This window comes from Miniopterus natalensis, chromosome 12 (assembly GCF_054644295.1).
Source record: "Miniopterus natalensis isolate mMinNat1 chromosome 12, mMinNat1.hap1, whole genome shotgun sequence".
NCBI classification, from domain to species: domain Eukaryota; kingdom Metazoa; phylum Chordata; class Mammalia; order Chiroptera; family Miniopteridae; genus Miniopterus; species Miniopterus natalensis.
In genome coordinates this window covers 64,951,099-64,974,985 of record NC_142092.1, presented here as the reverse complement: position 1 = coordinate 64,974,985, position 23,887 = coordinate 64,951,099, and the positions used below count along the sequence as shown (strand labels likewise).

The window sequence follows — 23,887 nt, the reverse complement described above, 5'->3', positions numbered from 1 at the left end:
GGCTTACCCTGGACTCTCCAGGCTGAAACGTGTTTGCTGTTTACGTCATTAAACTAATACGATGTTTTACCTGCTGCCTGTAGGTGTGTGCACTTAGAAGAGGATCATGAACGGCACTCACGCCTTGTTACCGGAGGTTCTCTTTGGAGAACGGGACAGGCTACGGCTGGGAACAGATGGTGGTGCCATTTACTGAATGAAGAATAATTCAGATTTCCCAAAACCAATAGTAAAATTAAAGTACAAATAGGTGGTATAATGATTCGGTACAAAGTGTGCCCTCCGAACATATCTGAGAAGGAAAAAGGAAAAGAAACAGGAGGAAAAACAAAATAAATGGCATCAAATTCAACAGCAGCCCAAGTGACCGGACAGAGAAAGTAGATCAGGAAAGGCCACAAAGGGGACTTAGACACAAACTTGCGGGTAAAGGGACATGATAGCCCCCAACCTCGCCAGTGGCCAGGTGAAATTTAGGACGAGCCAAAGGCAAAATCGCCATGGCAACAAGCCATGGAGTCTTCAGGTTGTTAGGACTTTCCAGACCCAGCAGTTCAGCTGATGCCTCTGTGTGGATCAGAGAGAGAGAGAGAGAGAGAGAGAGAGAGACAGAGAGAGACAGAGAGAGAGAGAGAGAGAGAGAGAGAGACAGAGAGAGAGAGAGAGAGAGAGAGAGAGAGAGAGAGAGAGAGAGAATGTGTGTGTGTGTGTGTGTGTGTGTGTGTGTGTGTGTGTGTGTGTGTGAATGAAGCACATCTGTACTGTTCTTACCTGCTCCCAACAGTTAGCCAAATAGTGACTTTGCCAAAATATTGCATTGGTAAGTTCATAGGTCTCCCGCTCCCGTTGTACACATTCCAGTTCAGCCTCTGGTCATGCATCTTTGGGAGAGTGAGGAGAGGTGTTCCTTAGAGGTTGCTAAATGTTACCCCCCTGAGGTAGGCAGAATAATGGCCCCTAAAGAGCTCATGTCCTGACCCCTACAACCTGTGAGTATGTTTCCTCATATGGCAGATGTGGTTAAATTAAGCATCTGGAGATGGGGAGATCACCCTAGATTATCTAGGTGGGTCCAATGTAATCACAAGGGTCCTCCTAAGAGGGAGGTGGGAGGGTCAAGGAAGACAGAGAAGGAGGCGTGGTGATGGAGGCAGAGGTGGGAATGATATGGGGCCACAGCTCAAGGAACATGAGCAGGTTCTAGAAACTGGAAAAGGCAAGGAAATTTATCCTCCCCAGAACCTCCAGGAGGAACGTAGTCCGGCAAACGCCTTGATTCTAGCCCAGAAAAACTGACTTCAGATTTCTGACCTCCACACTGTCAGATAATAAATCCATGTTGTTTTAAGACCCTAAATTTGACAGTGGCAATAGGGAACCAATACACTCACTCATGAAAGCACAACTTATTCCAATTACATTAAGTAAAGATAGAGAGAGAGCGATATCAGATCATTGGCCGATTTAGGACTGTGCACTCTTGAGGTCTCTCACCTCTCCTGCTCCAGATCTATAGCTGCCGTAGACAAGGAGCTGAGGTTCTTCTTAGAAATGTAACATCCATCACTATATATAATAAAAACTTCTTTCCTTCTCCACAATGAATTCATTATCAAATGATATATGTGATAACCACATATACTTGAAAGCCACAAAAGTATATGGTACCTTTGTTGGTTATGTCATAATAGATGTTTTCATGTCTGTACATAAAGAACATTTCATCTTTTAATACTCACTCAGCACCCTGTGTATTTATCCTTCGAACAGATGCTGATTACATCAATAACACTTCTTTAGAGTATATAAGTCATAATGATAGCACTCCAGGGGGAACCATGATGATCAAAACCTAATATCCATATGTATTATTAAATTCATCCTATTTTTCATTCATTCAGAAAATATAAACCATTTCTTTTTGCCCCAAAATTCCACCTTAGTACTTAATGTTCTGCACTTTTGTGCCAAAGCTGAATTATTAAATTAAAACATAACTGTATAACAGACTTATTTTTCCAACAAATTAAAATGAGCATAGGTTTTAAGTATGTATATATTGATTTTTACATATAACTTTAAACTCTCTTTACCTTTCTGTATTTGACAACTTGGAATTCAAATTTTAAATTATCTCCAAGTTTCTAAGTTAATGATTTAATACTAAAGCAAGCTGAATTTCAGTTCCTGGTGTAATTTTTAGCCTGAGGAACAGCTGACCCATAGATTATATATCGGATCCAGTAAGGGACAAGAAGTTGTAATTTGGAAAAACAACACAGCAGATCATTTTATGTTCTAGGGTAGATCATCTGAGAGTGCCCTAGGAACTTGGGGGGAAAGGGAATCAATGCAAACATGAAGCTCATGCTACCTGCTGTGCCACGAGCCAAGAGTCCTTTGTCTTTGACCCAGGAATCTCGTGTCTTCTTCCAGCACCAATGAAACTCTACCAGGTTAGGTTGTTGGCTTGCAAGTAAGGTAAAATCTCAACCCCTCACAGTAATTAACAGAGGGCATCAAAAATTCTTAGGAACAAATTTAACAAAATGAGTATAAAACTAATAACTTAAAAAATATTGCTGAGAGACACTGAAGAAAATCGCAATAAATGGAGATATACACCACATTTGGGAAGCCTCAGTATTGTTAAGATGGCATTTCTCCCCCAAACTGATCTATAAATTCACTGCAATTGCAGTCAAAATCCTAGCAGGCTTTTTGAAGACACTGACAAGCTCAATTTTAAATTTAGATGGCAAAGCGAAGGACCTAGAATAGCCAAACAATCTGGAGAAAGAAGAAAGAGGTTGAGGGACTTCTATTACTTGGTTTCAAGACATACTTTATAATCCTGAAATATAGCTGAAGTAATCAAGGTAGCATGGTTTTGGCTTAAGGATGGACATACAGATCAATGGAACAGAAGAGAGTGCAGAAATAGTCCCAGACAGATATGGTCAATTGATTTTTGGAAAAAAGTGCAAAGTCAATTGATGGTGGAAAAGATAGTTTTTTCACAAATAGTGCTAAAACAATTAGATTTCTGTATGTAATAAAAATGAACCACCAGGCCTGGCCAGTGTGGCTTAGTTGGTTGGAGCATAGTCCCGTACTCCAGAAGGTGGTGGTTCGATTCCCCAGCAGGACACATACCTAGGTTTTGGGATCTACCCCCAGTCAGGACGCATGCCGGAGGCAATCGTTCAATGTTTCTCTCTCTCTCTCCTCCCTCCCTTCCTCTCTCTGAGATCAAATTTTTTTTTTTTAATGGAGCACCAGAAAACGTGGAGAAACAGATCTAAGAGGAACAGTGACTGTACCATCTACGCATATTTTTACCCTAAAGCTGACTCCTGAAGTAAGAAACATCAGTTCCAGCTTTAACAGGAAGAAACTGAGGTTCAGAAACATCAAGCCTGAAAAAAACACGACTGAACAGCTAGGAAACACAGAGGCGGGACTGGAGCCCGGTGACCTCTAAATCTAGGGACTGCCCCGAGATGAGAAAGGAACCTCTGTGAGGCGACCAGAGAGAGGACAACGGGGCCCAAGTCACCCAGGAATCTGAGATTCCTCCCTGCCTTTGGCTTCTCCCTACATTTCCAGGCCCCACCCCAGCCTGGCTAATGGGCAGAAAAAGATGCCTCACTTGGTACGTCGTGTTTTGATTCCATGATGTTGGGTGTGGGAAAGGGTAGGAACTTCAATTCCCGTTGTCTCTCGAATGGAACTGGCTCAGAGTTCAAATTATCTCTAAATTCAGGATGTGGGTCAGAGTCAGCGGAGGTTGCCCACTGTTGCTGGGGTGGGGGCTGCTGGAGAGAGGCATGGAGATGACCATACAAGGCTGGGGTCTGCGTGGCCTGAGAACCCTCAATGGAGAGTTTCAGTAGCTCCTCAGAGAGTACGCGGAGAGGTCAGGCTGCTGGCCGTCGGGCAGGGAGGGGAGGGAACAGCCAAGGAGATGCGTTCCCCCAGTTCCATCCCAGGACCCCGTGCAGGCCTCTCCAAACGGCAGCGCAGGGGTTCGCTCCCTGGCCCCGGGCTCACCTCGGCTGTAAGTCCTGCAGACTCTTCAGCCTCGGTACCAGCTCTTCTTTATTTTTTTTTTATTTTTTTAAATATATCTTTATTGAGAGAGAGGAAAGGAGAGGCAGAGAGAGATAGAAACATCAATGATGAGAGAGTCACTGATCGGGTGCCTCCTGCACGCCCCTGACTGGGGATCGAGCCCGCAACCCAAGCATGTGCCCTGACCGGGAATCGAACCCTGATGGCCTGGATCCTAGGTCGCCACTCAACCACTGAGCCATGCCCGGCCAGGCCGTACCAGCTCTTCTCTACTCCCCTCTACCGGAGCCCTTACCAAGTGCCTTTCAGAGTCCACGCTTCCCACTCCTCGCCCTGACATGCACCCCACTTTCAAGGAATCCCCAGCCTTCCAGAAAACCCCGGGTTTCCTGGTCACTCCAAGGATCAATTAAGTGGTCTGAAGGCTTCTCTCATCCCCGAGTCTCTTTTTCCTCCTTTGCTTTCTGAGGATCTCTAGAAGCTTTAGCGTCGCCACCTTCCTCGCTTCTGTTCCAGAGTTTTCCCCTGCCGCTCCTCGTTCTGCAGCCACAGGGCCTGCGCTGGGGCCCGCGGAGAGCTGGCATTACTCTGTGCTGCCAGAATTTTGGAAAGTAAGGAGGTCCCAGGGTGCAGACATGTGTTTGCTCCTCTCTGCTGTGCGCAGTTCCTCTCTGTGCACCACAGACTGTGAGGCACTTGCATATGCAGTAAAGTATAAAAGCACGTGTGGGCGGGACACACACCACCTTCAGGAGGCTGGTCATCCCTGCAGAGAGTGTGGGAGGCTTTTTTTCCATAAAGGGCCAGAGAGTTAATATCTTAGGCTTCAACTGCTCAATTCTGGTGATATATCCTGAAAGCAGCCACAGACAACATGTAAATGAACAAGCATGCCTGTGTTCAATAAAACTTTATTTATGGACACTAAAATGTGAATGTCATATCATATTCACGCTATAAAATATTATTCCTCCTTCGATTTTTGTTTCAATCCTCAAGAAATGTAAAAGCTATTCTTAGCTCGCAGGTCATACAAAACAGGTGGCAGGTGGATTTGGCCCATGGGCTGCACTTTGCCGGCCCCTGCTGTACCTGAATCATTTTATTTCTAAGAATAAAAGAAAAGAGAAGTATGACATGTTAACATTTGTTAAACCTAAGAGGTGAGTGCAAGGGTGTCTGCACTATTACTTTCTGTATTTTTTATACTTTCCACTATTTTATAATTTTCAAAAAATTCAAGAAAGGAAGGAAGAAGGCTAGAAATAATCCCCAAATGCGCCCAGAGTCAGGGGAATGTCACCACACTGGCCTTACTATTCTCATTTTGCCACTGGTCAGGAAGATGATGTGCCAGTCGTCCCACCTCCGTGCCCCCCTTCCCCTGGCACTGACTGAGATGGGTGGCGGCCTCTCCCAAGTCTCACATCCTCTAAACTTGTCAACTCTTCTCAACCTGCCTGCCCTCTGCCTCCTCGGACCCCACACCTGCTGGATTCCTTCAGGATTCCCCAGGAAGCACCTGGCCGGGTCTCCAAACCCTGTGTCATCTCTGAGTCCTCGGGGATACTTCCTCACAGGCCCATTGCCTCACAGGCCCCCACTACCCAAAACTGCTCTGGTGTTTCTCTCCGTTTCCCAGCTCAGACCCATGTCCCTTGCACCTGGACAGCCAACATCGTCACCTGTGATCCCTGGTGCCTACTCTCTCGCCCTCCCTTCTCCATGCACCACACCACTGTGGCTCGCTGCTTGCTGGAAGTCGTTCACCTAAGTCACAGCTCTGTTAAGTACAGCAAGGAGGCTCAAACATCCTGGACTCCTCCGCTCAGCAGCTGGGTGATGCTGAGCAAGTCACTGAACCATTCTGGGCCTCAGTTTTCTCATTTGCAAAATGGAGCCGATATCTGTGAGAATGAGGATCGATGAAATGATGCGTGTAAAGGACTTAGCAGAGCACCTGGCACTGTGTAAGTCCTCAAAAAACCGAAGTTGTTGTGATTACAATGACTGTTATTTCCAAAATCCTTCCTTTGATTCCCTGTGAACCGACAGGGGGAGTTCCACCTTCTTGGCTCACCATTCAAGGCCCTGCCTCCCCTTCCAGTCACACCATCTGCTAACCTGATTACAGGACTCCCTGAGGGCGGAGGCTGACCATATCCTCCAGGGCCGCCCCTGGCACAGGACTTGCAAACAGGTGGCTTCACTAAAGCTCTGCTGCTCTTAGTAAGTATAAGTGACACTTGTAGCAGCCCCTGAGGGAAAGAGATGCCAAGGAACCATCTGGAAGGTTCTGATCCCCACAGGCATCACATTTTACTTCTAGATCAGCCCTAATAGAGCTGCAATTAACCCCTCAGGCTTTAGATGAACAGATAATGACAATTAGCCCGGCGTCTAATGATAGCTTATGCTCAGGCACATGTATTTGTTAGGAGTGTTTCTGAGCCTAGGGATGTTTAGTGACTCGACTGAGGTCACGCAGTATTTATGGTGCAGTCAGGATTCACCTGGCCACCCTCCTGAGCCACTTTTTCCTAAGACTATTCCAGATTGCCAGTTTATTGGTTTCCAATCTCCAAATCCAAGCTCTACAAATCCCTGAGCCAAGAGGGACACTAAGAAGCAGCCCCATGTCCCCGCTGCCAGGCTCCCTCTGGCCCACTCTCTCTTCCCCTCCCCTCTGCTCCTGCTTCCTCCAGGGACTCGGGAGGGGGCAGAGCCTCACAGCCACGACATCCTCCTGCCTGCCTCTGCCTTTTTCATTTCACAGCCGTGTCAACACATCACCTCCAAGGGCCAAGAAAAAAGAAGTAACACAGCCCAGATGCCGACGGTGCTCTCCTGCCTGTCAGGAGGAAGAGAGGACGGAAGTAAAAGCTAACAAGACTCCCGAAAGCAAAATCCCCAGACCTCCTCTCGGTACAGCAGCTGTCAAAGCCAACACGGGAACCTGGCAATGGGGGGGGGGGGGCTCCCAAATAAAAGCCTGGCAGCCGTGGAGTCTGGGGCTCATAGGCCAAGCACGGCTGCACTTCCAAGGGTGCGATGGGCGTCCTCGCAGGCTCGTCTAGTCGGCTAACGTACAGGTCTGTCTAGACTGCAGAACCAAGCCTGTCTTTTCTGAGGACCGTGTGGACTTTTTTTTTTTCTCTCATGATTATTATTTGGAGGGCTATTGAGATTGCCCCTGCTTCCTTATTTATGCAATCAGAGGAAATTGCAGCATAGAGAGCCACTCCCAAATTCAAGGCCACGTGGGCCAATTTCAGATGGATAATTAAATATTGAACAAATGCTGAAATGCTTCTATGGGCTCGGGGTGGCTAAAAATAGCCACCCTGCCACTCCACACGAGGGCATCTCGGCTGCTCATTCTCAAATCCTTCCTCCCAGCAGCTGTCAAAGCCAACCTTCTCAGGGAACAGCGGAGGGGGGCACTGACTCCCCAAACGCCTACTTCACAGAAAACAAAACTCCAGCTCCCAGCAAGCTCTGAATGTTCCTGACCAGGAAATACTCTCCCTTTCCTGACATTTAACCAAGTGGCCTCGAGAGGAAGGTGCAGGGGAAGTATCATAGCCATTCGTTCCTTTTTGTTAAAAATAGTCAAAAGGCTTCGTGTCATTTCTAAGTGAAACACGTATGTGGTCTGGGATGTGAGCACATTTGTGCCCAGTTACACAGGAGCCTCCCCCACCCAAAAGACCCAACAAGGAGCCCAGCTGCCTCAGTTTCCTAGCTGGGCTAATCTTAGGGAAAGCACCAAACAAAACCAACACTGAAGTAGGATGCAGAGGCATCTGGACTCCAGACCTGGGTCTCTCATTGACATCTATACATGACCTTGGGCAAATGGCCTTGGCTCCATGGGCCTCGGTTTCCCCAGTTGTCAAGGGGAATCGGTGGCTCCCAGTGCTGAGCTGAGCTACAAGAGGGCACAGGACAATCTCTCCAACCTCCTCCGTCAGCAGCCAAGCAAAGCAGGCTCCGATCCCTCCCTGTACCACCTGGTTTCAGTAATTACAGATGCAATGGGGCAGAGATAGAGCACCCGGGAATCAGGACGCTAAACATGACCCACTGAGATCAAGGGCACACTCTGGGCCCGTCCAGTCCTCTGGGCTTCTATACATGGTCCAAAGTGTCAGCTTTGGAGTCTACCGGCCTCAGTCCGAATCTGGCCTCGACAGCGAGCGACTTGACCACCCTGAGCTGTTCGGTCACCTGGCAAAGGAAACTGATGATAATGACCCGTACCTCCTGAGAAGGTTGGAAAGTTAAAATTCAATATGAGATAAACAGGTGAAGCTCTTGGCACAGGGCCTGGCACACGTTCAGGTAGGTAAGAGGAAGCTATGACCTTCCTTATTATTAAATGTGATGAGGATGGGCCAGAAGCAAACACAAAGGCCAAGAGGCCAACATTCAGCAGATGAACTGGAGTCTCTGGCCTCCACCCAGGACCTCGATAGCTCTGGGAAGTGGGTCTCCGGTTGGATGCCCATTTCCAGGGACTTCATACCAGGGAACGCTGAACTATCAGCACAAAGAGACTTGATGGAGAAACAGGGCTGAGCCTGTAAGGCCTGAAACCTGCCCAGGGAACACACATGGTAGGCAGACATGACTGACAGCAGGATACAGGGGTGGGGGTCCTGGAAGAGACTGGGCCTGGGGGATCACCGGAGTCAGTCCAGGCAGGCAGGGCTGACCCCCACACTGATGCCAACAAGGTCATTCCCCTGCCTTCCTCCTGAGTTATGGCCAGGATTGTGGGAGATGGTGGTCAAGTCACTGGCTATGCCAATAAGACAGGAGCAGGAGATGGCCTTATTTAAGCTAAGTCGTATCTGCAGAAAGATCTGGACAATGAGGTGGTGCATTTACACACTCAGGATCTGGAGTCGGGCAGCTCTGGGCTTCACTGTCTGAGCTATATGTTGGACAAGTCTCCCACTCTCTGGACATCGTTTCCTCATTTACAAAGTAAGAATAATGTCAATCCATCTCCCAGGGTTGTTGTGAGCATTAAATGAGGTAAGGCAGGTGTAGAGTTAAGCTCACTCCCAGGCACTGAGCAGCCCTCAGCGGAGAAGCCATTTTTACCTTTATTAAGTGCCATATAGGAGCAGTGAGCTTCCCAGTCTCTGAGATACCTAAAGGTGAGGAGGGCCTGGAGAAACTGGGGTCAAGCCCCAAAAGGAGGGACTGTGTCTCAGCAGGGACAGAGGAAGAGAAAAGGCGAAAAAAGGTGTATGTACAATTTCAGGGGCACATTCAAGTTAGGGACAGAGAGCCAGGCATTGGGCCCTTGGGTGCACATTTAAAGACTGTGGGGCCACGAGACACAACCAGCCCTCACCCTCGGGGCTATGCTCAGGCTTGTCCAGCCCTCAGGGTCTGAGCTGTTGCCCAGGGGCCACTCAGCAGGTTTCAAAGAAGCTCAGAGATCCCAGCCCAGCCCTTCCCTCTGGTGGCAGGCAGGCCCTTCCCTAAGCATTGTTACCACTTGGAAAGCAGCTTGTCAAGCCAGCACCCTTCCCAACCATATCACCATCTTCCTGGGAGCCAGCAGCCCTAGATTCCATACCCCACTCTGTGATGGTGGCCCCTCTGTGCCTCAGTGTCCCCATCTGGACCCCAGAGATTAGGTCACTCAACTGCCAAGTGCTAAGCCCTGAGCAGGGACCACCATCTCAAGAGGCCAGCCCTCCCGGCAACCTTTGTGAAGCCTTCCTGCCTGCATTCTTCAGAGTGCTGGGGCGCTCCTGGGAATCCCCTCTTAAGACCCCACAAACAGGCTCCGGCAGATCCTGAAAGGAAATAGGCCCAGGTGGAAAGGAGGAGGGGCCCACACAGCAGCCAAGACACAGGGCCACGCAATGGAGGTCTGGATGGGCACAGCGGGGGAACTGACTGTCTCAGGAGAAAACATTCACCAAGTCCCAAGCACCCAGACAGGCTTGGCACATAGCTGGATCCCTGGGAACACTCAGATGAAGGCCTGAAGAATCAAAACTTCCCGTGAGCATGGGTACGGCATTCCAAGATCCTCCCTATTAGCCCCACCTGACAGATAGAGAAACTGAGGTCCTGGGATGTGCCCAAAGTCACACAACGAGCTTGTGGCTGAGCTGGGAACTGAGCCCCTATCTCCCACTAGCCATTGCTCTGAACCCTAAAAAGTGCTCTGTGCCCAGGTCGCCTCAACAAGCCAGCTGTCCCAACAGACTGGGGCTTGGCAACAGCTGGGAGCACGGGGCCATTCACCCCCATGTACCCCCAGTGCCCAGGCTAGAGCCCAGCACACAGTAGGTGCTCGCAACACGTATGCTTGCTGAATGAATGGGCCAGACTTTATCCAGAGTGAGAGGAAAACTTGCATTTCCCCCAGCAGTCCTGGGGCACAGACAGATTAGCCAGACAAATATTTTCTTGACCTTGGTGGAAAGGCACCCTGGCTGGTGACACTCAACTGCGGACAGGACCCCTTTAAACCCATGGGCCATCCCAGCCTTCAAGAGGACTTAGGGACACAAAACACAATGTGAAATGGCCAGATGATCCACCATCCAGGAGTCACTGTTTCCACCCTGTCTCTGGCCACTGTCAACAGCAAGTCTATTCTGCCCATTCTTCAGATGGGGAAATTGGAGCCCAAAGAAGGGAAGAGCCCTTCTTAGGGCTGCCGACACTGTCCCTCACTTGGAGCCCTGCCAGGGAAAAAGTCCTACTCTCAAGTCTGCAGTGAGCCCCCTTCCACCACTCCAGAGGGGCAGTGAGGGGGGCAGTGGGCAGGGAGCTTCCTCAGAGGTGGCAGCCCGGCCACAACCCTTTCCCCAGCCAGGCCAGCTGTGGGCCCCCACCGACAGCCAACTCTTCCCGGCACTTTCCTGTTTCTGAACAAGCATACACACACACACCCGCCCCGAGTTCTCGGTCATTGTCCTTCCTTGCTATTGGCAGAGGCCAGAATGGGTGTGGAGCAAAGGCCTAACCAGGGCTGGGGTGCTGGGTACCACCCCTTCCTCTGGGGTCTGATGTCACCACCATGGGACCAAGCTCCCATGCAGATGAGGAGACTGAGACCTGAGATCAGAAGGGATGGGCTCAAGGCCATGGGGTAGTTCCCTCAAAATGAGTTACATCCTGGGTGGGGGTGCTGCCCTCAGGAGGGGTGGCCCCAGGGGCAGAATCAGGGATCTGGGGCTAGAGCTGAGGGAGGTCAGTGGCTGCTCTAACCATCCCCTACCCAAGCGGGCGAGAGGCCCCCAGCCTCCACTGCTCACATTGCCAGGCAGTCTCACCTCCCATCTGCCTCCCCATCACTCAAGGCCCTTTCTCAGGCTCAGCTACTGTTCCAGCTATTCCCCATACCATGCCCCTCACCCACTCCAGGATGAACTGCCCATAGCACCTAAGACATTTTCCTTCTTCCTGTCTTTGCATAAGCTGTTCCTTCTGTCCAGGGTAAGGACACAAATGGTACACACTCAACTGTGGCCTAAGTCGCAGGCAGCACAGACTTCCAACTTTCCATACATTTGCACTCATTTCTTAAATAACCCAGCTATCACTACCCCCATTTATCAGGTGAGGCCACTGAGGCTTGGAGAGGTAACTGGCCAAAGGATAGTTTTGTGCAGAGCTGGAGCTTGAAACAGGATCTGACTTAACCACTCCCTCTGCAAAGGGAAATCCTCTCCAATTTATGAGACCCAATCCAAACATCACCTCTTCTGTGAAGGTCTCCCAGATTTCCCCAGTTGTAACTTCTGATCAGTGACAGTCTCCTCCCTACTCTCTGCAGGCTTTGAGCTCCTTCAAGGCTAAGACAAAATTCAGGGCTCCTGCACAGGCAGGGCCTGGGAGCTGGGGCTCAGGCAATACCCAGACACATTGACCGTCTCTGGCCCAGTCAGCTGACTGGAGGGGGACTTCCAGTCCTCTCGGTGCCTCTGTGGTCAGGGGTGGAACCACGCTGGGGTGAAGAGTGGAGGGAAAGGTAATTCAGGGCACTGAGCAGGAGAAGGGTGGGTACAGGAGGACTCGGGGTAGACCAAGCATTACAATTACCATTTCTCACAGCATGAACCCGTTTTCTCACGGAATCCTCCGCATACTGCTAGCCCCTTTTACAGTTCAGGAAACTAAGACTCAGAAAAGGGAAGTGACTTGCCCAAAGTCACAATGCTTAAACCCAGATCTCTAGTCTCCCAGACTAAGTAATGAAGAAGAGACTAGCCGGAGGCCACTTTAAGAAAGGGAAGGGTAGGGGATGGATCACAGGCCCTGAGAGACCCTTGAAGACTGAACTCCAAGCACTCACCTGTACACACCTCCCAGTCTCAACCTGAACCCTTCCAAGCATGGGGAGCTCACTACTTCAGGAACTACCTTCTTTCTGAGGAAGCCTGTATATTGTTGCTCAGCCCTGACCATGGGAAAAGTCTTCTCCAATCTGGGGTGAAGCAAATGAGCATTTACTGCCCACCTGCTTCATTTACACTCAAAGTGACCAGAGAACTGAGGTTCATAGGAAACACCACAGGGCCCAGGCCACACAACCAGCACCTGGAGGGGTGGGGATGTGACCCCAGGTCTGCCAGATTCCAAGCACAGATTTGCTCAAACACCTCTCCAGTAAGGCACTGTGCCAGGCTTCCCCACTCCCAAGACAGCCTGACAGTGTAAACTCCGCCCAGGTCCCTGCTGGGTGCTACCAACCCACCTCCTCCCTCCCACCATGGGCACCACCGTGGGCCAGAGCCTCTGCCCAGGACTCGGGCCTCCCAGGCTGCTGCTAAGCGCTCCTCCTTCCAGGGCCTCCCTCCCAGCTGTGGAAGGAAGTACACCTCCCCCCCAGCCGGCCCAGAAGGCAGCCCCCTGAATCACACACGTTTCCAGCTGAGGATCCTGTTACTGGAAAAAGAAAATGCTGCTCGAACCTCCCCCTCCTCCCCGTCCAGCCTCCAGGGCTTGAAAGGGAGAAACTTTTCAAAGGAGATGGCGCCCACCCACTGAGAGGGACCCCAGATAAATCCTACAACCCCAGACTCCTTTGAAACTAAGGGCCCCTGGGGACAGGGTCCCCTGAAGTTCAAGCACCTGTCCCTCCACCCAAGAGGTGGAGCCCCCGTTAAGTCCCTGGGGAGGGGATGTGGGGTTGGGGGGCCAAGCTGAGAGGCCAGGGCACTGAAGGCAAAGTGAGGCAAAGCCTAGATCCACTCAGCTGCTGGGTAAACTGAGGCACGGTGGAGCAGAAGGTGAGATGCCAGAGATGGAAGAAAGAAAACCCCGGACTGCAATATCCTGCTTCCCTACCCATGCCCTCCGGGGAGACACTTAGAGCCTCAGTTTCCCCACTGAGGAGGGGGGGATGCGGGAGCGCCTAGGGGAGTGGGGATCAAGCAGAAGGAAAGGGCAGCAACAGGGGCAGAGGAGGGAGTCCCAGGGTCCCTGGCATCCCAGGGCATCAGGCGGTGAGGCGGCGGCAGGGAGGCCTGGAGTCAGGGGTCGGGGGCGGGGTCGGGGGCGGGGGCGCCTACCCCTGGCGGGCCGGGTCCGGCTGCGGGAGCGGCTCCTCTGGCGCTGCAGCCGGGGCCGCCGCAGCAGCCGGTAGTAGTAGGAGGGCCTCCCGGTGCTCTTCCTGGCGCTGCCGCCCGCGGACATGCTGCCGCCCGCCGGGCACCGGGCCGGGCCTGGGCGCGCTCACTCGGGCCCCATCGCCGCTCGCCGGCCCGGCGGGCGCCCCGGCGTCTCCCCGCGCCCAGGTGCGGCCGCCCAGCCCAGGCTGCCCCACAAAGTCGCTCAAACTCCTCCTCCTGCCCCCGCCCTCCCCGGAGCAGCCGGCCCCGCCGCGGGGGCCGGGGACCGGGGCCCGCCTGGCACCGGCCCGAAAAGTCAGCGCGGGAGAAATCCCGGCCTGGAGTCGGAGGGGCGAGGCTGCCTGGAGTGCCCCGGGACCCCACGCAGGTCCCCAGGACAGTCGCCGCCGCCGCCTCCGCGCCGGAGCAACAGTGTCCAACCTCGGGGCGCACTGGGCGCCCCACTCGGCCGCGGGCGGGTGAGACGGTGCGCACCCGCCGGTGCGCGCCCCTGTTCTGGGCAGGGGGCACCAGGCGGGCGCTGTGTTCCCGAGCCGGTCACCTCCAGGGAGGGTCCGAATGAGGCTGGGCCAGGCTCTGCCACAAGCGCACTAGGCTACCAACCCGCAAACACCATTCCGCCGGCCCCTGCCCCAGCCAAGTTACAAGGCTTCCCCTCCTGGGTGCTACTTGCCTAGTCTTTACATTTTTAAAACCGTCCCGTTTGATACACTTTTTAAATGTAATTAAAATTGTGATGTATAGAGAAAACATAATGAACACCTGTGTATCCAGCCGGGCTTTGCCAAATCTGAACGTTTTGCCCCCATTTGATCTAGACCCACCCCGAATAAAGCCTCACAGGTGCTGTGAAGTCTTCTCCCACTGAGCATTTACAGCAGCTCTGGCAGGACTGAGGACAGGGCAGAACAACCCCTACCCTACTGCTGGGACAGGAAACTGAGGCCGGGAGAAGGGAGGGTGCCAACTGGCTCTACAGTATTTTGCTGAAAAGTTTTCTCCATGTAACTCACTCCCCAGCTCAAGAACATTCCATGGCTCCCCAGCATCCAAAAGCAACAAGTCCAAACAACCTCCCTTGGTATTTGAGGTTCCAACTATCTGGAACCCCAACCAAACCACCCTCCAGCCCCCACTGCCACTCCCCTTCTTCTCACTCCTCTTTGCCCTGCTCCCTGCACCGACAACTCTGGCCAAAGTCCATTCTTCTAGGACCCACCTCCTGCAGCCTTCCCTGGTGATCCTGGCCCTTGGTGATCTTTCTCTCTCTCTCCAGCTCTCCCTAGCCTGCACAGCAGCATTTATCTTTTCAATTATTCAGACAACCACCTGCCTGAGCTCCATCCCCTCAAGTCCAGAAAGGGAAACTGAGGCCCTGACAGAAACGTTTGACTTGCCTCAATCACAGGGAAAGTAGCAAAGGCAAGTGGTCTTAGCCTGGGGCTCCCAACACATTCATAGGTGTGAGTTTGTGGGAGAGTCTGGATGGCTTCCTCCAAAACAGCTGAGAAGGTGGGGCCCTGGAGGGGGGCGGGCACCTGGGCAGGAATCCAGGCCGGGTTTTGCACCTCACAAGGGTAGCCCCCTCCCTTGCTCCCTCAGTCAGGGGGAGGGCCCCCAGGTCAGAAGGAGCCTGGATCACAGCTGGAAGCCAGGCGCCTTCCCCGGACCGGGGGGAGGGGCAGGAGAGGTATCGCTCCCTCCACCCTACACTGGGCTATCCAAAGGTACCAGCTCCCCAGGCTCCTCTCCCGAGTGCTGGTCAATCCCTGGGGAAGATGGAAAACCACAGGGCTGCAACCCATTGGCGCCCTTGGGCTAAGCCTTGCTCTGGCTTATTCTCAGTAGCAGACGTTGCCAGGAGTGCCTTTTACAAGTGCAGAGAGGCCCCTGGGAAGAGCTGGGCCCAGTCCCTCAGTCCAAAGGCAAGTTTTGTCTTCATAGCATTCATTTTCCGCCCCAACCCTGAGCTTCCCCACTCAGGTGGGGCTCCGGCAGCCACCTGCCCACCCTCGGTATTTCCAGGAATGGATAACCTCCACTGCAGGGTCCACCAGTGGCGAGTGGGTGGAGGATTCCCAGGAAGCCTAGCTCAAGGTGGGGGCAACAGTCCTCTCTGCCCAGGGCCTGCAGCTCAGCCCAACCAGTTTCCTCCCCAAAGCAGGAATCTCCCCATCAGTCAGTTTCTAGTCTTTCTGCCAGTCGCTTGAACAGTGGTTGGGACAAGTGCTCCTGGCCTGGGCCCCCCAACAAGCAGATTTAGGTGTATGTGTGTGCAGGGAGGGGGGAAGTAGTCAGAAACTCAAGATCTCATCTGTAAATACAGTTGGGCTCCAAAGTCTGGTATTGTCTCTCCGCTTCAACTTGGGTTTCTCAAGTCCTTCTCTGTGCCTCAGTTTCCCTGCTTACAAGGAGAAGCTATGGACCCCCAACCTATCTGCCTTGTGCAGGGAGGAGGGTCAGCTAATGAAGAGGAGGAAGCTTCTGCATTCCAAGGCTTGGGATGGGGTGGGTATTGCCAACCACCTAAGCTGGACATCTCCACATGGTGGGTACCAAGTAGGTACCAGCTGGGATACTGAGCAGAAAAGGGACAGGGCAGGAGCTAGGAGAGAGGGGCCTGGGCTCCCTGCCCCTCCTCCTGGCCCAGGACCCCCGGGCAGGCAGGCAGACAAAGGCTGCTCCCTGCAAGCCCAGTGAAGCATCTGGAATCAATCCTGCTGTGGAACAAGCCACCCACCCCCTCCTGCTGCCCCTGTGGCCTCCTCCCTTTAAACAGAAGCAGCCCCTCTTCCGGAGATTGCCTAGACTGGAGGAGGGGAGCCTGAGAAGGCCCCCCACCACCACCACTACCACTTCTGCTACAGCCCTGGGAAGAATGGGGACTGATTCAGTCTGTCAGCAGTGGTCTTGCCTTCAAGGGGGCTCCAGAATAGGCCGAGCTCCCAATTTTCCCACGTGCTGCTTTCTGGGGGGGGGGGGGGGTTAAGGCTAATATAGGAAGGTTACAAGTTTGGCCTGGGAAGGTTTGTCTGGGGGTGAAGTTTGAATTTAGTACCAATAAATTTTACTCAGCAGGCACTGTGTACCAGACCCTGTCTGCAGCATTTTATGAGGCAGATGGTTACCATGTTCATGTCACAGAAAATATTGGAGGCACAGAGAGGGTAAGTAAGTTCCTTAAGGTCACACAGCTTGCGCTAAGAGTCAGGATTTGAACCCAGGCAGGCTGGAAAGAGCAAAAATCTTAAGGTTGAACAGGATTTAACGCAGAGATGGAGGAGGGGCAACAGCCTGGAACTTCCCATAAAAAACAAGGACCAGGAGGAGGTGAAGAGGGACCAAAGTCCTAACAGGGGAAACACTGGAGCCCACACCAGGCCCCACACAATGGGTGTCTGGAGGACTCAGACCTGTCAGGTTTCCTGTCAGGACGAGGTGGGCAGTGGTGACCAGGGGAAGTCCCCAGCCAGGCAGCCCTGCACACATCCGCCTTCCAGGCAGATCTCAACCTTGGAGTAGCTAGAGCCCTGGGCAGGGGTGTGGGCAGGGATGCTACAGGATCATTCATGGTTAAGGTCATGGGCATCTGCCCGGGAGGTGGCCAGTCTGGCAGGCAATGACAGCTTCCTGAGTCCATCATTCATCCAGGAGCGAGGCTGGACCAGGAGTGGGACCTTCATTCAGTAGATGGGGGAGGCTGGAGCAGGGGTCACCCCACAGAGCAGAAGGTGCAGACAAGCCCCATGAGGTCACACTCAAGCACCCAAGTCCCAGCCCAGCATCCACTGCCTCCACTGCCCCATCCCCACCCCCGGGGCTTCCTCTCTAAAGCCACCAAGGGATTTAATGACATCCAGCTGGGGCTTGGATGACTCTGCCCCCCTCAACAGAGGCAGAACTGGAGAAGCAGTCAAGCGTGGACATTTCAACACACACAGACAGAGCCTCAGGGAGTGTGAGTGTTTTTTAAATCAAGTCACCCAAATCTGGGCTGAAGGTGAGGCCTTCGGAGAGGTCAGGGCTCTAACAGGGGCAGAAGGCCACTTGGCAGGGTCGCTGTGTTTCCTTAGGCACTATGTAACTCAAAGAATGCCCCTTGACATCTCTGGGCCTCAGAGACGCAATATCTCTGCCCAGCCCACCTCCATGGATTCCATCAGGATCTAGAAATCCCCCTCTGTCCAGAAAAGAGGGCATATATCTCCCTTGTACATGTCAACAGCCTGTCATAAAATCTGGGGCCGTCAGAGCTAGAAGGCATCGTCAGAGTAAATGATGGACCAGGGAAGCTGAGGCCCTACAGGACGGCCACTTGCCTGGATGACCCTGCCTAAGGCATGGCAAGCTGGGGATCTGGCATCAATTCTCGAATCCTTGAGGGTCTGATGCCCCTCATCCAGTGTGAAGCAGCATCACTCCCTACAGGTGGGAAGTGAGTCTGGGAGAGGAGTGACTTGCCTGAGGTCACACATGGGAGCTGGGAGTTAGTCCCAAACAGAGCTGCCAAGACCCACTTTCCCCCTCAGTTACCTGGACCACCCCTCTCAGAAACACCTGATACATTCTGCCCGCAGGTGCCCTGGGCTTCCACTCCAGGCCGGCTGCTCCCAAAGCTAACGACTCCAATCCTGTATCTGGGGAAGGCTGGGATCCAGTCTCCAGGCCCCAGCCTGGCCCCTCTTTCCGCACCCCCACACTAGCAGCTGGCATTTCAGCCCAGATGGCCAGGCCCTGAGCCACTCTCTTCATGTACTTCCTCCCCGTGCCCTGACCCAGAAATGCTGCCAAGCTCCAGGTGGACCTACAGCCTTGCTTCTCCTGCCCGGGCTGGGGGCAGCGACTCCAAGTCTCCAGGCTTCTTCCTCCCCTCCCAGTGGAGGGGCCCAGACAGTTCCACACCCACTGGGCCACCAGAGGAGGTGACATATGGTCCCAGTGTGAGATCAGAGAGCCCCATCCTTCCCAAGCAGGCCTGCCTGGTCATCTGTGAACCATTTCATGGCTGGCACTGGCCTGGGTTCCAGGGGGATGGGCCTTACTCAATCCCAGCAGATCCCACTAAGGACAGATGAACAGGTCTGGCAGCCAGTTCTAGGAAGGAAGCTGAAAGTGTAAGATTCATAGCCAGGAACTAGCACCTTGGCCGTGTGACCCCAGAATAGTGCCTTCACCTCTCTGTGCCTCTGTTTCCTCAACTATACAATAGTCATGATAATTACTTATACTTTGTGAGATTGTAGAAGGTCAAATAGCATAGTGAATCAAAGCCTTGTATATAAACTGGTCAACATCTGCCCCATCCAGGCCATTTCTTTCCTCACTAATCTGTGGGCTTCTTGAGAACAGGGCAGCCAGAGCTGGTCAGCACAGATACCAGCCCCAGAGCAGGCTCTCAGTAAGACTCACTGAGAGAGATGGTGGCAGCATTTGGGAAGAGTGACCGAGCCCATTTGATCTGAAGTCTGCACTGAGGAAATTCAGAGGAGGGAGAAGTCTTAGAAGGCTTCCTGAAGGAAGAGACATTGGCATCGAGCAAGAAGGTTGAGTAGGAGTTGCCTGGGTAGAGCGGAGAGGAGTGTATTCTTGGAGAAGGAGAGAGCATCACAAAGGCCAAGGGGTGAAAAACAGGGCAGTGTGTAAAACTGTGTGGCTGGAGCAGAGGGTGGAGCGGTCCCTAGGAAGCAGGCTATGCAGGTTGTACGAGGAGTGAGATTGAGTAGAAGAGATGGAGAGAGAGATCCAAGCAGGGGTGAGGCCAAGGCAGCTCCTCCAGAAAGGGAGAAGTAGTGGTAAGGAAGGAACCCTGGCCTGGAGGCAGAGGATCTGGGCTCCAGGCCTAGCTCTCCTGCTGTGTGGCTGCAGGACTTGGAATAATTCACAACCCTCTCTGATCCTCACTCTGCAGCTGTGCAAGGAGGGGCTGGCTCTGTGAGGCAGGCCTGCAGGAGCGGAGCAAGGCTGGATGCCCATAAACTGCATCAGGAGCAGTCAGAAATAGATTTCCTAGCACCGCTGAATCCAAATCTTGGTGGGCAGGGCCAAGGGATACAAATTCTTAAAAGAGCTTTCTAGGAACCCCCTGCCTAGGATGGTTCTAGACTGGGCCATAGATCCTGCCAGTCCTTAAACTTGCGAAACGTAGTCTCACCTTGGGCATGCATTTGCTGTTCCTTTTGCCTCCCACACCAACCCCAGGTCTTCAGATGGTCAGCAAGTCCCTGTCACTCAGGCCTCACCTCAAATATCACACCCTCCGAGGCCTTCCCTGGCCATCTTATCTCAAGTGCCTCTGCCCCAACCTCCATACCCTATCCCATTGTCCTGTTTTATTTTCTTCAAATTATCACTTCCTAAAACTATCTTATCTGTGTATTCAATTGTTCATTAATTGTCTTCCCCCAAACCTTAATGAGGGCAGGGGCCCTTCGGAGGCCTGTCACAGCCACATCCCCAGGGCAGAGTACTCTGTAAACATCTGATGAGTGAGGTGAATGAAGGAAGCTGGGCACAAAGCCCCCATTCTTTTTTCAAGAAGGGCAGCTGTGGGACCAGTGGAAAGTGACTTTACCTCTCCTGGCCTGGGCTTTCCTCTGTGAGACATGTGGATAGGAGGCTGCAGAGCTGACTTTCAAGCAGCAGCCTGGGGTTGGTCAGGAGGCCAGGCTGGACGTCCTGAATCTATGCAGGCTCTGGCACAGAAGTAATGAATGGATGAGTAAATGCCTTTGCTTTGCTGTGTGCCTCTGAACAAGTACCCTCCCATTCACAGCTCCAGCTTCCCCTGCAAAATGGGGTTGGCCTGGGTAGTTTTTCTGGACCTTTGGGCACTGACACTCAGAGTCTCTATGCCCAGTCTGGAGCATAGACGGGAGCCACAGCAGGTGTTAGAGGAGGGGAGGTCTATGCCACAGCCATGATTCTGGAACTTAATGACTTTTCCTGGAGATCCCACCCAACCCATAGCTGGCATTCTAAGGCTGTATAGGTGAGGATTAAGTGTAGCTTCTGCAACTTGTCACCCCTCCACTCCTTATGAGAGCCAGAACAATGCTGGCCCAGCCCCCACCCTGGGAACAGCACTTTGTGTGGAAATTCCACCAGGGGGAGGAGGAAGGGCTGGGGCCCTAGATTTCTGTGCCTGCTTGTACAGGAAGTAGCTGAAAGTTTGGGGCCAAGGAAAACAAGTTCAAGGTCATCCTGGAAATGAGCAGCCAGGCTCCCCCTGTAGCTGGGGGACTTGTCCCTCTCCCCAGGTGCAGCCCTCCTGGTGATTAAAAATTAACATAAAAAGACAGACAGTCACGGTGTGAAGGAAGGATGGTCCAGGACCAGAGGCAAAGGCCTAAGAGGAAGTGAAATTCATTCCGCCTTGTCTGGCATACCTTTGATGACAGGGAGCTAATTATCAAACTGGCCCCTGTCCTCAGAAACTCTGAAAATGCGAAACTGTTTCCCCACAGCTAGGAAATGCAGAGGCCTTTAGGGATCTAGAGGTCATCCCACCCTCAACCCAAGACTCAGAGGGCTTGGGACTTGCCCAAGGTCATTCAGACACACCCTTGGTCTTCCCTCAGTTCCCAGCAGCAGATGGAGCTGTTACAGGCACAATAGGAGGAGCCAGTAGGGCAGCTGGGGCTGAAGGTTGGGCTTCGGCCCCACCCCCTCATCCCTTCTGGCTACCTTTATTAGAAAGCCTAGGGGACATGGGTGGGGTCTCTGAGTTTATCCTAGTCCTATCAAGAACCCTGGGGAAGCAGCCTGGGTTACAGTGGCCTCTACACAGCCCCTCTGTCACTACAGCCCTCTCCTCTCCCCCTGTGGAATCTGCCTCAAGAAGCTGCAAGATGGCTTCAGAATTTTCTGGACCTTTCTCTGACCTCAAGTTTCTTGTGTGCTCCTGGGGCTCCCTCTCTCATACACACCCTCCATACAGGCTGCCCACACATGCACAGACCTGCCCACTCTCTGCCAGGCCCAGGCCCAAGAAGCAGCCGGGAGCTGGCAGGTGCTGGCAAGTGCTGCCCCCTGCCGGGTGTGGGGCCTCAGGACAAAGTCTTTCTTGGCCCAGGTATTAAGGTGGGGAGGACGAGTCTGGCAGGGAAGGCGCAAGACTCCAGGGCTCCCAGTGCTGTACCCGTCTCCCCTCTGACCCCCAGGGACTCCAGGGCAGCATGGTACTGGGTCCCAGTCAGCTGAGTGACTTGGGTAAGCCTTCTGCATCCCCTCTGGATCCCTGTTTCCACTAGTGCAAAAGGGATGGCCCAGAACCCCAGTTCTCAGATCTTAAGGCAGTTCAGTGTCCCAGGGAGCATGTTAAAATGCAGAAGCCCAGGCTCAGTGGGGAGAGTCTGGTTTCACTGGCCTGGGAGGAACCCAGGAATCTGCATTTTAATCAGCAGGGGTTGGGCCCACACTGACCACACTGGCCCACCTACTGCTCTCTCTCAGGGTCGCCAGACTCTATATGAAGTCTCCTGGGACCCCAGCCCAACAGTGTCCCGAGCCTTTTACAAACTGTAGCCTGTCCCTTTCTCAAACCTCACAGTACAGATGGGCAAAAGAGGCTCAAGAATGGACAGAGAACAACCAGTTTGCCCAGGTCCCGCTCCACAGAGAAACCCCAGCTTCCCCTCCCTCCCCAGGCTCCCCAAATGTGGTCTAGATACTGGGACCCAGTAGGTCAGCTCAGGCCAGACAGCAGCCCTGACTGGTCCCCCTTGTTCTTGGTCCCTGTGCCCCCTGACCTCAGCAGGTCCTGGACTGATTAAAATATCCCCTTACAGCCCCGATAGGCCTGGTGTCTCCTTACAGGGCTGGGAGGGATGCAGTCCCATCTGAGGTGACACTGTCAGCTTGAGGATGCGCTCTGGACACTACTGGCACAATGGAGATGAGAACCTTCACCCAAAGTGTTTGCACAGCCAGGAAGGACCGAGGCCCAGAAAGGGGAGAGCCTTGCCCAAGGTCACATAGGACATTGTTACTAACCCCAATACAGTGCTTGACCTCTGCCAGGCAAAATCCATTCAGCGAATCCTTATAGCAACGTCAAGACGTGGACACTACTACTCTCCCATTTTACAGGCACGGAATGGTGATCATGGCAGAGACAGGACTCGATCTCACTCAGCCTGGTTCCTTATGGTGGCCCTGTGCTGCCATAAATGGTCTCCCCTCACCTGTCCCCAAGTAATCAACCTGTCAGCCCCTTTCCAGGTGCCATGAAGACAGAGCCCTTTGTAAAAAAAGTGTCTTGTAGCAATAAAGCTTCCAGTCTCAGCCCGGGGTAGTGGTCAGTGGATGCTGCCCAGCCCTCTCCCCGACCTCCCCTCTCATCACTCCCTATACTTACCCTTTCCTCAGCCACAGTGGTCCCCAGCTCCCCACCACTTCTCTCCCTCATGTCTTTGCTCTCACACTTCCCACTCCTAGGACACAGGACATGGGGGTGCTTCATAGACTCTGAGCCCCCTCTGTGAACAGATTGTTGCTAGCTCCGAATTCTACCTGGAGTCTGTCTATCCACCTCTATCCCCCCTGTCATTGCCCAGATGCAGGGCACCACCATCTCCAGCTTTGGGGACTCCCACAGCTCCTAACTGGTCCCCACAAATCTTCTCTTGCCCCCTGAGTCTCTTTTCCACAAAGCAGCCTAAATAAGCATTTTATAAAAAGCTCTCTGTTCCAGCCACCCTGGCCTCGCTGGTCTTTGGACACTCCTTCTGGCTCATCTCTCCCCGGAGGCTCTCCTGAGCCACCTGGCCGACCCCCATTCACTCTTCCTTTCCAAAGAAACCACCCCTTCCCTCCCCAAACTTGCTTCACCTCCTCCCACAACACTGGGCTCCCTGTACCTTTCCCTCAGGGAACCCATCACATTGTGCAATGATATCCTTCTCTTTCTTTTTTATGGACACTTGTTACCAGTTTCTGGCTTTCATGTGATATCTATTTTTTGATGATTCATCTCACATCTGTCTCTCCCGGCACACTGCTCCCCTGAGGGCTGGGTCCTGTCTGCCTGACTCCCCATCATAACCCAAGTGCCCAGGCCGGGCTGTCACCGGCTGCTACCAAGCAAGAGGAAGGTGGGGCGTCACAGTCACATTTGCGGAGAGCACAGCACACGGGAATGTATAGTGCAGCCCTCAGGCCTCTGGGCCTCCCTGCATCTCGAAGCTCCTGGGCTCACAGCA

General features: G+C 53.0%; 1 protein-coding gene across 5 annotated transcripts in view; it reads right to left on the bottom strand.

Annotated features, from left to right (window-relative positions):
• Window positions 1-13,752, bottom strand: part of DAB2IP (DAB2 interacting protein) — a 116,390-nt gene extending 102,638 nt beyond the window's left edge. For 3 of the 5 annotated variants that reach the window (XM_087822889.1, XM_087822888.1, XM_087822890.1), the window contains exon 1: window positions 13,629-13,701. Coding sequence is in view for 1 of the 5 variants with exons in the window: in XM_087822887.1 (XP_087679013.1) it covers window positions 13,629-13,752 (124 nt within the window). In the remaining 4 variants the exon portion in view is untranslated. Of the gene's footprint in view, window positions 1-13,628 lie in introns of all 5 variants that reach the window. The other 2 variants (XM_087822887.1, XM_087822892.1) reach the window with 2 other exon arrangements.
• Window positions 13,753-23,887: the final 10,135 nt, after the last annotated feature.